Below are 13335 nucleotides of genomic sequence, written 5' to 3'. Positions count from 1 at the left end.
CTAAATGTCGTCTTCTTTTCCCTTCAGACTCCACCAACAGTGACTCCGCAAAATCCAAGGTAAATTAATAAAATGCCTCCTCTCACCAGTTACTCATCCTAGCTGCCAATTGTCACAGTTGAAATACACTCAGTGACTAAATAACTCCCTTTGCTCGGACACGGGTCGCCGGGGCTGCCCTCTGGAGGTGGAGCTCGATAAGCGCGGCTCTCAATTAGAGATAGGGCGAGAAGCTCGGAGTCCAGCCGCTGCTCCTCAGTATTGAAAGTCTCGTGCACTTTATTCAGATGCCTCCTGGACACCTCCCTGGTGAGGTGGTCCGGGCATGTCCCAGTGGGAGGAGACAATGGGAAGGACCCCGGACACGCTGTCTGCTGTAGTGACGCAAAAAAAAGTGACGCACATTGTGCATGTTCTACAATTAATGTGATTGCTCATTGCATTGGTTATTCATGATTACCACATTGCGCCTTAGAAATAAACAGAAATAATCCACAGAGTTAAAAAAATAAAATTAAAATTAAAAAAAGGGTCATCCTCAGTTACTGTAGGTAGGTGTCATATATTTAATTATGTTTCTGGTTTTGCCAGTTAATAACAGCCACTTTGCATGTTACAAAAAAAAAAAAGATTTCTAACAAACATGACTCAAAATAATCTACAAAAAAAAGTCACCACAATACACTCATATGGCACATAAATCCATGCTATGTATGTTCCCTTTGGTTTCTGCCATTGCCATCCTGTTACTCTTAACTGCCATCCTGCATAATTGCAATAAAAATAAGAATTTAAAATAGTCCACATACAAAAAAAAAAATTTTTTTTAATCCACAGCATGGTTGGTCACACACAGCACAATTACGCATCATGATCCAAGCTGCTGCCGTTTTACTTAACAATATAAACAACATTGACTCTGAATAATCCCAAATCAAAAACTCCACTGCACTCTTAGACCTGTGTGGGCTATATGCAAATTATATTTCACCTTGCAGTGCACCATAGAAATAAACAGAGCAACTACAAATAATCCACAAAATACATTTTAAAAAATTCCTCAGCATGCGCAATGAGGCATGTGCAAGGAGGGCTAATAATGTTTGATAGTTGCGCCTCTTGCCACCTAAACGACAAGAAATAATCCACAGAGTCAAAAATGTGCCAGTTAGTGACGATAAAGCGCCCAATAGAAACAAACGCAACCACTGGAAATAATCCACAACATCAAGAGTGTTGCAGTAATCCAATGTCTTGCTCTGCCTCAGGGCTCCTGGGGGTCCAAGAAGGACCTGACCGCCAAGGACTTCTTGACTCTGTCCATCATGTCGGCGGTGACGGGCCGCAAGCGCCGCAAGCGTCACAACGCTCGGCGGGTGGGCAGCAGCACCGACGACGACTCGGAGCACGAGCCCATCAAGGCGGGGGAGGAGGAGGAGGAAGAGGAGGCGGGAAGCAGCAGCGCTCCTCATGCGGAGGGAGAGGAGGATGATGATGATGAAGATGAAGAGGAGAAAGAAGAGGTGAAAGAAGAGGAGGTGGCGGTGAAATGTGAGAAGGAGGAAGAGGAGGCGGGAGGAAGGGCGGACGCTCGCTCCATCGTGTCGGGCTACTCCACGCTGTCCACGTTGGGCCGCAGCCTCGGGGCGGAGGACGCCGACGACGAGCACAGCGAGCTGGTGAGCGAGACGGACAACGAGAGCGGCTTCGCTTCACGGGAACGTCCCGGGAAGCCACCGCCACTGCCCCCCAAACCCTCGCCGGCCACTGCGCCGGAGAGGCCCGGTGACGAGGGCGGCGGCGGGGCGCGCTCCACCACACCCTCGTCCACGTCTTCGTCGCATAGAGTGCACTCGCGGCCGTCGTTCAACTCGCACAAGCTCATCCAGTGCGACACCCTCGCGCGGAAGAAGCTCAAAGGCGACAAGATGAAAGCTCGCTCAATGGACCTGCTGGAAATCCCGGCCCCCGCCGGCAGCGACACGCCAAGGACGCGGAGGTACACGTCATCAGGAAGCAGCCAGGAGAATTTGCGGCCCAAGCTGACTGCCCCGCCGCCACCCGCTGCCGAGGCGGCGTCCTTCGCACCCGCGAGCAAGTCACTGGCGGAGCAGGTGCGTACGCGCCTGCTGGGCTCGGCCGACGACCTGCGCAGCGTGGGCATGCGCAAGCCACTGTCGCCCGAGAGTCGGCGCAAGAGGCGCGCCTGGCGCCGACACACGGTGGTGGCGTCGCCCACCGAGGTGCCCGGCGACAAGCGGCCGCCGCTGGCCGTCACCGAGTTCCCGCTCTCGCCCGTCAGCCCCAAAGGCGAGGACGGCGTGCAGCGAGGGTCTTCCGGCCGCCAGGCGCCCTCGTCCAGGTTCCACCAGTTGTGCTGATGTGCTCGTCCGCAAGACGCTGGAGCTCCCCGCCGTCCGTTCCTGCGGATGACGGTGCCAGGACGAGAAGAGACGCGTTGTCAGGAAGCATCCGGAAGACTCTCGGCCAATCCGTGGACAGGCCGGCCACAGCGTCGCCCTCCCCAGCTGCGGGTCAGCGCACTGGCTTGTTTACTTGTTTTGTAATCTAAGTTTATTGCCAAAGCTTTCGACTTCTTCTAAATGTGCGCTTTTGTAGGGTGGACACACTCTGACCTCATCACCACCACCTCTATACAAAAGTTTTGGGTCGCCGCTAGACTTGTTTTTAATACCAGATGGCCATTTGAATCTGTTGGGAGTGGATGAGGCAAAATGACAAATAGGTGAGATTCACTCGCAAAATCTTCTAACAGGGGTCTCAAACTCAACTTCTGTGTGAGTATTCCTGCAAAAAAGGGGTTTAAGGATTCAAAAAAAGTCCCAACTAATCCAATCTACTCAAGCTTTATTCATATCAGTTCTGAACATGAACAAGATTGGTGGACACGGTCCTCTCAATCATCTTCCCTGCTACTTTGCACACTCCTCAACATGTCTAGACGTCTGATTTGTTGAGCCCTGCAACTTTCTCTTTTCATTCAAGACATGATGGGGAGGACTTGTGCTCAACTAAAAAACATCCCGTGCAACCTTTCTTTTCAGGACAGATTTTGAAAAACACATGACTGGGTGACAGGATACTCTCATGAGCCTAAGCTATGGTAGCCTAATAGTGTTTTTAAAAAATAAAAAAAACACACACACAAAAAATAAAAGTAAAATATCATCCTTCAAATGACCCCCCAGTCCTTAACTCATTCACTGCCATTGACGGCTATAGACGTCAAAAATTCATTTTTAACTATTTCTATTAGTTAAAAAAAAAAAAAAAAAAAAAACTTTTGCTAACAAAAGTATGAAAACCTAGGGGGGAAAAATATTGTAAATTTAGAACAGATTAATCGTTAGTTAACTAGTAAAGTCATGTGATTATTTAACATTTTAAAAATGTTATCGCCTGACGGGCCTAATTTAAGACAAAACTATTCAAAATAAGGGGCATTTAATCGCAATTAATCACATAAAAATTACCTTTATATCTGTTATAAATGTACAATAAAAATTCTAGGTTTTCATAAAAAATTTAATGAAATGAAAAAAAATGTAAACTATAAAAGAAAAGAAATACTTCACATGATTTTTTTACGTTGATAGTCATCAATGGCATTGAATGGGTTAAGTTTGAGACCCCGGCCTTCTAAGGACGTGTCCATGCAAATACTGTGATGTTATGGTTGTTTAATCAAAAAAAAAGTTCCTTTTGTTGCCATTTAATACTTCTTAAACATTTTTATTCCATGCCCATTGATTGTGTCACAGCATGACAAAAATAACAGCACCAGCAAACAGGCGCCAAAAGTCAAGGTTCACTATGTACCTGTACTTGCAAAGTCATGCTGAGTTTAGTAACAAAATGCACAAAAGTGCTTTTCTTTCATGTAAACACGTTCATTGATTGTTTGTTTTTTTACAATAAAAAAAAAATCTCAAATAACACGACAATAAAGTAAGTAAATGACTAATGATGTTATCCACTAGCACATCAATTGTGTTTTCCTTTATGTGTTAGCATTAAGCTAGCGGGAGCATTTTTTAAGACAACATTATTGCGTTGTTTTAAATACACAATTTAATTATATTTTGTTTTATGTTTAGTTTGACAGTCGACTTCAACTGGGAGTGACATTAAACAGCGTGTAGCCTCTTTTGAAGAATTGTTCACTATTTGCCAAACTGCTTATTGTGGCACAAGATGACTGTCTTGAGTTCTCTGCCACTGTACACACATGTATTATTATTGTAAGTAACTGTAACATGCACAGTTGGAACATCAACACTGCACATAACACATTTAAAGGTAAAAGCAATTTTTTTAAAGGTTTGAGGATGGAATATGGTCAGCTTTGAAGGTGGCCCAAGACTTTTGCTTAGAGTCCCCATTGTCTTATCCCGCATGAATTTCTCCTGGGAAACGGTGCTTTTTTGTGTGTGTGTGTTATTGTTGGGAGAGAGGGAAAAAATTCAAACCATTTCATGTGATTACGGCTGGTTACTTTCCCTCCTGTTTTTAAGTTGTAACATTTGTACAAAGCCTTATTAAGTTGTATATATGAGTTTTTGTTTTAAACCTTAATAATACTTCTTTTTTTGAAATGGTTTACAAACATTTCCTTCTCCAGGCGCTACTTGAAACGTTCCCTTAATATATTGTTTATATATAAATATATATACAGTGTTATATGTTGTATCGTGACATCACAGCTTACGCAGGCCTTTTTGTGTCAGGTTTATTAGCATCACTACGTCAACGCTTCATCTTGTTACTTCCTGGTCACGTGACTTCAAACCTCACCGTTCAAACAAGTGCCTCCTTTCCGGAATGTCACGCTGTGCCATGCTGGTTTCTTATCTCCTCCTCTTTCCCCGACTCGCCTCCAAAGATGTGTACATTGAATTCATAAGGGGAGAAAAAAAAAGACAAAAGAAAAAGCACACTATGCACTCTCCCCCGTGGTGTTCAACTAAAAGGTGTCGCTTATGTGTTGTCGTTGTACATACTTAATATGTAACATATTGTCCCTCGTGTGTACATTTTTTGAATGGCTTACGAGTATAACTCTGCTTAGCTTGTTATTATATATGATGTAAATAAACAGAAGTATGTTTAAAAACAAGTTGTTTTATTGCCAAAATCTCTCTAAGTGGCGCCCTCCAGTGGACCGAAGCAATTTAATGATTAAAGAGGAAGTCAACCCAAACATTTCATTTACAATAATATGTTGTATGTGCCCGGCATTGATTCAGATTAATATCGTGTTTGTGGAGTATGAATTTAACAGCAAAATCCTTCCATGTTTATCCATCTCAGGGGGCGGCCATTTTGGCACATGCTGTCAAGTGAAAATGACAGCACAGTGGCTCACGGCTTCAGAAAACAGGAGAGCCATGATTGGTCGTCACGGTCACCTGAGCCTTGAGCAACTGTGATGTCATTTTCAGTCGAGAGCAATTGGCAAAATGGCCGCCCCCTGAGATGGATAAACATGGGCGGATTTTGCTGTGTAACTCCTATTCCGCAAACACAATTTTAATCAGAATGTCGTGTTTAGACTAGTGATGGCTACAGAACATATTGTAAATAATATTTTTGGTTTGACTTTCACTTTAAAGCTGCAAGCATTGATGAATGGACTCTGAAACCAAAATGGCCACCTTCCTGTTCAGGTTTTCATCATTAGTCAAGTCAATCCAGCTATCAGTGCTGACGTGAGTTCATCGAGGCATGTCAGGGCTCAGTCCACAAGTGCAAAAAATATTTTTAAAAAAAAATAAATTTGGCGATGTTGAAACCCCCAAAAGGTAATGTATGTATGCATACCAACAAGATGTCAAAAATTGTATACAGATTAACACAAATGTTTTTTTGTAAGATTTTTATTGAACAGCTGTTAACACACCCAACAAACTCTTAAAATGTTAAACATTGGGCTTAACTGGCCTGATTGGTTGTCGTATTTCTTGCTGTTGTGATGGACAAAATGCAACATAGAAAATTCGTAAATTCAAAAGGAAATGCTGACAAGAAACCATTTCAACACAGGAAAACAGTTGGTTTTGTCATGACTTTTTCCACCTCCCAGCCAAATGTTAAAGAAAAAAAATCCAGATCGAAAAAAAAATTTGTGACTAAAAGTCAAAATACAAATGAGATTTTTTTTTAAGTCCAGAGAGTAAAGCTGTTTTTGTATTGACATTTTCTAACCACGAGCCAAATGTTTAAAAAAAAAATCCGAAACTTAAGTCCGAAAATGAAACTGACTTTCACATTGTTTTGTTTTTAACTCCAGCAACATGTTGACAAAAAAAAAGTCTGAATAGATTTATTTATTTTATTGACAAAAATTAAATTTGAGAAACTTGTTTTTTATAGCTCAGTCCAAACGTTGACCCAAGAAAAAAAAACAAGTCCAGAGAGGAACAAATTGTTTTTTGTATTGACTTAAAAAAAATAAAAAATAAAAAAACTCAGGCCATGTTGACCCCCAAAAAATAAAAGGTCAAGATAGGAAAAGCTGTTTTGTATAGATTTTTTTTTTTAAGCCTCTGGTCAAATGTTGACCAAAAAAAACAACAACATTTTAAAGTCCAGATAGGAAAACGTCGCATGTGTTTTTATTACCTTGTTGTGAATGGTTTGCTGAGCGTCCCTAATTGTCCGCGGCGGGCTGGCTCCGCAGAAGGAGCTCCGTATTCTGGGCCTTCAGTCTCTCCAGCTCCTGTTCCAGCTCCCGGAGACGCGCCAGGGGCTCCTCCACGCTCATGCCGCCTGCACCTGCGCCTCCAGGCTCCACGACGGCGCGCCTCAGCCGGTTGTTCTCCTCTTCCAGGCGGGACATGCACTTCTCCAGCTCCAGGTACTCCCTCACCAGCTCCTGCTTGGTCATGTTCTGCAGGCTCTCGACGTGGTACATCTCGTAGGTCTCGGAAAAGTCCCGCTGAAGAAACTCTCCGCCGGCGTTCCCCGGCCTCCCGATGCCGTCGCTGCCACCCCCGCCTCCACCGCCGCCTCCTCCGCTCCCGTCATCGTCGTCCTCGTCGTCGTGCTCAAAAAGGTCCTCCTCGCTTCCCGTGTCGTCCGGCCGCCGAGCCTCGGTGTTGAGATCGGGCTCCTCGCGGTCGTGCTCGTCCATGAGGAACTGGGTGGTGTTGTACGGAGCCACCGGGAGCCCCTTGGCGAACATCTCTTCGCGCAGGCGGGACGCCCGGGCGGTTTCTCGCTCGTCCAGCGCCTTCCGCTCCTCCCACGAAAGTTTGTAGTAGGGCTTCCAGTTGCGCTTCTTTTTGGCGGCGCGGCGCCGGTGGCGCTTCCTGCCCAGGCGGGCGTCCACCGCCAGGCCGGTGTCCGAGTCGACGTGGAGCCCACCCGACGGCGGTTGTGGCGGCGGCGGTGCGTCCCCAGCGTTCGGGGACTGGTTTCCGGGACACACCCCCCTCAACTTGTCGGTGTTGACATCCTGGTGGTGCTTGCCGCTCCTCTGGCGCCCTCTGTCGCCGTTGTGCGACGGTGCAGCGCGGTGGCCGGCTGGGAGATGCTTGGAGCCGCCGCTGCTGCTCCCACCTGATGGGCTGGCCGAACTTTTCAGGTGGTCGATCTGCTCCGCTGGTTCTGTCATCGTGATGCTCCTCTAATTTTCCTCCTGGTTTTCAATGCATTTTAAAAACACCGTATCGGTATTATTTAAACCAAAAAAAAGTTTGTCAAATGGGAGTTCCACCACAATTTATCTAACAAATATCGACAATGACGAGAAAATAACCCCTCCCCAAAAAGTTGTGGGCAAAAACTGTCAGAAAGTCAAACTATTGGCTAAACGACACTCCTCTGAGGGTTTGACACCATTAACCGTTTCGACGCTGCCACTGCCCCGCGTCCACTAGGAGATAACGTCCCGCCGTCACAACAGCGTCCAGTATACTGCTCCAGTGGAGGGAGTTCGCATTTATATACGCGCTCCGCCTCCAGCAGCGCACACACCGCCGCTCGCCTCCGCTGAAGAATTATGGGATATGAAGTTTAATCTCCCGTACGTCGCCTTCAGAGCAGCTCGATTTGAACTACAGGGTCCACAAGGCTTGGATAAGTGACGAGTCTGACAGCCAATCGGGTGGCGGGATGGCGCGAGAGCAAGCGCCAACCTCTCCCGACGCGGATTGGGCGAGAGCACAATTTTGCTGTTGCTAAGATCATGGAATTTTCTTATTGGGCGGCTTGATTGTCGATCAAATTGACGTCACGTACAACCAAGAAAGCAGTCCCGGGCCGCGCTTGGACGCTACCAGTCGTGAATTCCGGGTACAATTTCAAAAGGATGGAACTATAAACACGAAGGAGCGTTCGAGCGTGACAGTATATTGCCCCTTAAAACAATAACAACCTGTTTAAATGTCATTTTAGAGCTCGTAGTTACGAACCAACGTCACAAACGAACGTCAATCTTACGAGCAAAAACACACTCCCTCCCGACGTTTAAAGCAAAGTGAAGGAGCCCGCTCCAAGAGACTAGTCCGTTTTTAATGGTTGCAAACAGAAACGCCTTATTATGAGTAATTTCTCGCACGCCATAAAGTAGGGACTCCACTGGAGGAGAAATGCGTCATTCCCGTGTGAATTTGACCGATAGATACTTTGATGTGAGTTTTTTGTTGCGTCGCGCGGAGTGATACGAACCCAAGGATACAGTGGTTAGAGGGTGCTGGCGGAACTGTGGAATCAGCGTAAACAAACGGCAAATGCAGTAAAGCTCCCGAGACGAGTGCATCTCCGAGCCCCTCGCTGTTAGAAGGGTGGGTCAGGCGAGACCAACTTTATAATACTCTCAAAAACTACTCAATGGAGCGACGTCGAAGGCATTACTGCGACCAAGACTTTCTATCTGAAGTTGCAGCGCTTGTGTCGTTTTACACATGTGTGTGGAACACGCTAAGGATAAGCTAACTTGCTAACGTGGGCTAGCGATGGCTTTTTCCTTCACGAAACACGTCAAGCAATTGAAATCACGTTAAACCCCCCCAGACAACACATTAAATGGCGTATGGCGGTTATTAAATGGTTTATTCTCGCCAGAAAAGGGCAATAACGCCATGACAGACGCCGTAAATGAAGCGACAATGGCGAGCGAGTTCCTTCGATGCGAAACAATGCAAGCGGGCAATAAACGTAACAAACAAGCCGGTCATCTTTAAATAAACACGTCCTGGCTGTTTACAGTTTCCATTTAGTCACAATAAATATGGAATTAAGTAACTCGAACTCGCCAAAAGCGACCATTAACGCATAGGCCAATGTGTGGTTACACTGGGGCTTGGTGTAATTGCTGGAAACACGGTACTTCCCGTAGGCAGTTCCGCATTACTTAGTTGTTGGATTTTTGAAGACATTAACATTGCGTCTTAATTTCATCAATATATTATAATCAAAATGCTCCAACATACCTTAGAGCGGCTATTATGCCGATTAAACGGTGGCGTTAGCACACCGTGACGCTAGGTCCTTTCAGGAATTAGACTGTACCCAGCCCTCGGTAGTAGGCTTGGTTTAATGGGGAGGACTAGCAAACTAGTTTTTCAGCACACACAATGTGCTCTGAAATGCTAATTAAATAAAGAAGTTGACCAAATGTGTCATAAATAAGCAACTTGCTGCGCATTTGGTTAATGTTTACTGTTTGGAGTAAATAAAATGGTACATGTTTAACTAATACTGCTTTACTATTTTGTTTTTTGGTCAGCCATTTTGACTTACTAAAGAGTACTAGTAATAATAGTAGTAGTAATACTAATAAGGGTAGTAGTACAATAGGGGAATCAAATGGCTTCTTTAAACTATTTGGAGGAAACAAACAGTAGTTCACTGGTATACTTGTTCAACTTGGCTATTTAATCGTTGTTTGCAATTTTTATTTGCTTGTAACTACTAGTATTAGTAGTATTGTACTAAAATGTGTGCCATGCTACTACTACTGGTTGTAGTAGTAAAGATACTGGAATCCAATGGCTTCTTTTAACTGTTTGGTGTAAACAAACATCGATATCATATTTTTTGTCAGCTATTTTAACTGGATCCTGACTACTAGGAATAGCAGTAGTACTAGTAATAGTAACCTTAGTAGCGTGACCGGGCAATTTACTGTCCCCAAACAACATCCTTCTGTTTTCTATAATAGAAGCAGGCCCAAGTAGTTTGAGCTAAATGGCAGGCAAGAGTCAGTTAATATGAAACCTTTAATGGCAGTCGAGATTGAGAAATCATAGCCATGGCTTGTCGTTGTTGTGGTTGGACTCAGAGAGATGAGGGAGCCAGAGAGCTGCCACAGCCGCTGCACAGATCACAGCTTGTGCGGATTAGCAAACTTAATCTTAACATGGCCGCCGCCACCACTGCTGCAATTGAGGGAAGATGAAAGATGGATATTGTTGTGAAGGCCTTCATCTCACTAGACCTTGGAGAGCCCATTCAATATCCGTCTGTGCGTGTGTGTGGGTTTTGTTTAACCTTTGTAAATATGTAAAATAATAATGATATAAAAAAAATAAAAAGCCTCTTTTAGCCTTAGAACACAGTTACACAACATTAAACTAGTGCATCAATTTGCATCATATCTGTCCATACAAGATGCATTGTATTAAGATTGTGAGAGAGCAGTAACCATAGATGACCACCCGATGGCGCTGCTTCCCCAGTGATTGGAAATTTGCTTATGGCGCTTTAAGTGTCTGTTTACTCAAACAGAAAATCTTTCTTTTTTTTCAGGTGGATCACTGCAACAGACAGTTGAAGGCAAGGTGACGTCACCTTTTTGGTGAAGGCCGTCGTCATGCTACAAACACAAGTAGGCATCGATGTTTTGAAAAATTAAAGGTGCGAGGTGTAAACATAATCAATACGCCGTCTGATGCATAGTGCAACTAATGATGAGATAAAGAACTCAATTTAACATTGTATCATTCAGGGTGACGGAAAAGCCAGAGCGGCCGATGTCGGGTGACAGGCAGAGTACAGCCTCTGTCCGGACCGACCACCTGTCAATCACAGGACTGACACAGAAGAGAGACACGATAGTTCACACTTAACATTCATGCTTATATGAACAATGAATTAAGCTAACATAGCGGTTTTACAAACATCATAAGTGTTTTTTGTCTTCAATGGGGCTAACCTGCTAGTTTTTGTAAACATCAAATACAATTTTGTTGAAACAAATCCGCATCAAAGGCAAGTTTTCAAAGAAGCTAACCTACAACGCATATAAAAAGTCTACACACCCCTGTTCTAATGGCAGGTTTTGATTATATAAAATATAAATGAGACAAAGAAAAACTCTAAATTTTTCTACCATTTATATGACCTATAATATGTACAATTGGCTTGTATTAAACATATATGTGTGTGTTGTTTAGAGTGTACGTAAAAAATAAACAGCTGAGATCATGTGATTATACATGTGTCTACACCCTCTTATAACTGAGCCGTCGCTGTGTTTAGAACCAATCACAATCAAACTGGTAGTCTGCATACACCATTTAACCCCAAGCATTTTTTTTTTTTGCTGCTCTAGTAGGCTTTTCTTGATATATACAGTGTATTTTTATTCTCCATGTTGTCAAAGTTGTCTGAGGAACTTTTTGACCATAATTCCAAAAGATATATTTGGCGCAAGTACAACACTGCTCATCAATAAGGAACACCAAACCTACAGTGAAGAATGGTTGTGGCAGTATCACCATCCGTATCCAGCTTCCAGGGACATCACTACAGAGGTCACCGCCTTCGTTGTTCGCCCTCTGACCACTGCTTGATCACCCTGCGGCCAGGAGCCCCCCCACCGCGCAGGGACTCCCAGCCACTACATCCTTCAAATGGGGGCGCAGAAGACCCGCTGGTTGTGGCAGTATCACACATAGGAGCTCTTTTTCTTCATGGAACTGGGGCCTCAGGAAATGTGGAGAGAATGTCTTTATTTATTTTGTCAATAGCTTTAAAAACACATTAAAATAATAATAATTACGGAAGCGTATTGCATTCACTCGGGGAAAAAAAAGTCCTGTTTTTTTTTTTACAAATTTTTGGGGTGAGCTTTGTTTTTTGGAGTATTTTTTTTTTCAGTTTTATTGAATATTTCCCCCCCCCCCTGTTTTTTTAGTATTTTTTTTTTGTTTGAAAAAATCCTCTGTTTTTCTGAATATATTTTTTTTAATTTTTCTGAGTATTTTTCCCATTTTATAAAATTATTTTTCTGTTTTCTGAATATTTGTTTCTGTTTTTCTGAATATTTTTAAAAATAGTTTTCCCTCAATGATTAGAGAAGAAACCACAATACTATATACACATTCATTCCTTTATTGAGAGCCCGTAAGTAAACATGACCATCTTATTGCATATGGAGGTATGCCAGAAAGTGTCTGCTTCCGCTATTAGCGAGTCTGCAACAAATCACTTGGAGTTCAAAGGTAAAAAACGAACAAAAACAAAAAAAACAGAACACTAGCTCTGTTTTTCAGAGAGAAAAAATATTCCCATGTTTTTCTGAGTAATTTTTCCTCCTGTTTTTCTGACAATTTTTTTTCAGCCTGAATATTTTTGGGAAAAAAAAATATTCAGAAAAACAGACAATTAAAAAAATACTCAAAAAAACAAAGCACCGCTCAAAAATTAGTCAGAATAACAGGAGGAGTTGATTTTTTTTTCTTCAAGTGAATGCAATACGCTTCCGTAAATATTGCTGTCAACTGGAAATTACATAAATGACTGAGACCAAACCTTCTGATGCTGGGCAACACATTTCTCTCGAGAAAACCTTGACAGTGTCGAGATTTCATTGTACTCTGCACAGATTCAAGACACCCTGGGCCAGATGAAGCAAAGCAGCCCCAGAACATAACCGAGCCACTTACATATTTCATAGTAGGGACAGTGTTTTTTTCTTGGCATGCTTCATTCTATATTTTATTTTATGAATATGAAACTGCTTGGAGATGGTGTTTACCTCTAATATGCTTGTCTAATTTTCTTTCCCCTGAGACAACCCTTTACTCTTCCTCCGGTCCTCCATTTGTTTTGTATTGTGTGTGTGATACGACACCTGTGGGCCAGGTGGGGGTACTGCACCAAAGCATGAAAACGACTCTCGTCTTACTACTATCAAAAGCAATGCTGTCTAAGTATCAATGCAGAATTTAGCATTTTCTTAAAGCCATGTAATACATTTGTACTTTATGTATAATTGAGTAACATCCACAGTTGGTATTTAAATGTGTAAGCGGCAGTGGAAGCCTCTCTATATACTATATGCCAGCATTTAAAAATAACAGTGTC

The 13335-nt window shown here is 43.3% G+C and overlaps 2 protein-coding genes and 1 long non-coding RNA gene across 17 annotated transcripts in view; 2 read left to right on the top strand and 1 right to left on the bottom strand.

Annotated features, from left to right (window-relative positions):
• The window catches only part of arhgap23a (Rho GTPase activating protein 23a), a 67901-nt gene extending 62770 nt beyond the window's left edge, over positions 1–5131 (top strand). For 13 of the 15 annotated variants that reach the window (XM_086059613.1, XM_086059596.1, XM_086059564.1 and 10 more), the window contains 2 exons: positions 28–59; positions 1269–5131. In XM_086059613.1, coding sequence (XP_085915739.1) covers positions 28–59; positions 1269–2381 — 1145 coding nt within the window. In that variant the 3' untranslated portion in view covers positions 2382–5131. The remainder of the gene's footprint in view (positions 1–27; positions 60–1268) is intronic. The other 2 variants (XM_086059581.1, XM_086059631.1) reach the window with 2 other exon arrangements.
• Positions 5132–6338: 1207 nt separating this feature from the next.
• hexim1 (HEXIM P-TEFb complex subunit 1) lies at positions 6339–7947 on the bottom strand. Its single transcript, XM_086066776.1, has one exon. The coding sequence runs from the start codon at positions 7634–7636 to the stop codon at positions 6671–6673; it is 966 nt and encodes a 321-aa protein (XP_085922902.1). The 5' UTR covers positions 7637–7947; the 3' UTR covers positions 6339–6670.
• Positions 7948–8664: 717 nt separating this feature from the next.
• LOC147182258 (uncharacterized) lies at positions 8665–11480 on the top strand. The gene is made up of 3 exons (XR_015095742.1): positions 8665–8807; positions 10774–10881; positions 10973–11480. It is a non-coding gene; the product is annotated as an uncharacterized LOC147182258 (long non-coding RNA).
• The last annotated feature ends 1855 nt before the right edge of the window (positions 11481–13335 follow it).

Source organism: Leptonotus elevatus, chromosome 1 (genome assembly GCF_054856555.1).
Source record: "Leptonotus elevatus isolate MCC_2025b chromosome 1, RoL_Lele_1.0, whole genome shotgun sequence".
Taxonomy (NCBI): Eukaryota; Metazoa; Chordata; class Actinopteri; order Syngnathiformes; family Syngnathidae; genus Leptonotus; species Leptonotus elevatus.
The sequence above is the reverse complement of the archived record's forward strand: the minus strand, read 5'-3'. Positions and strand labels throughout refer to the sequence as shown.

Bases quoted from the DNA above. Each gene is read 5' to 3' on its own strand.
- hexim1 (XM_086066776.1), bottom strand. From the start codon at position 7,636: ATGACAGAACCAGCGGAGCAGATCGACCACCTGAAAAGTTCGGCCAGC.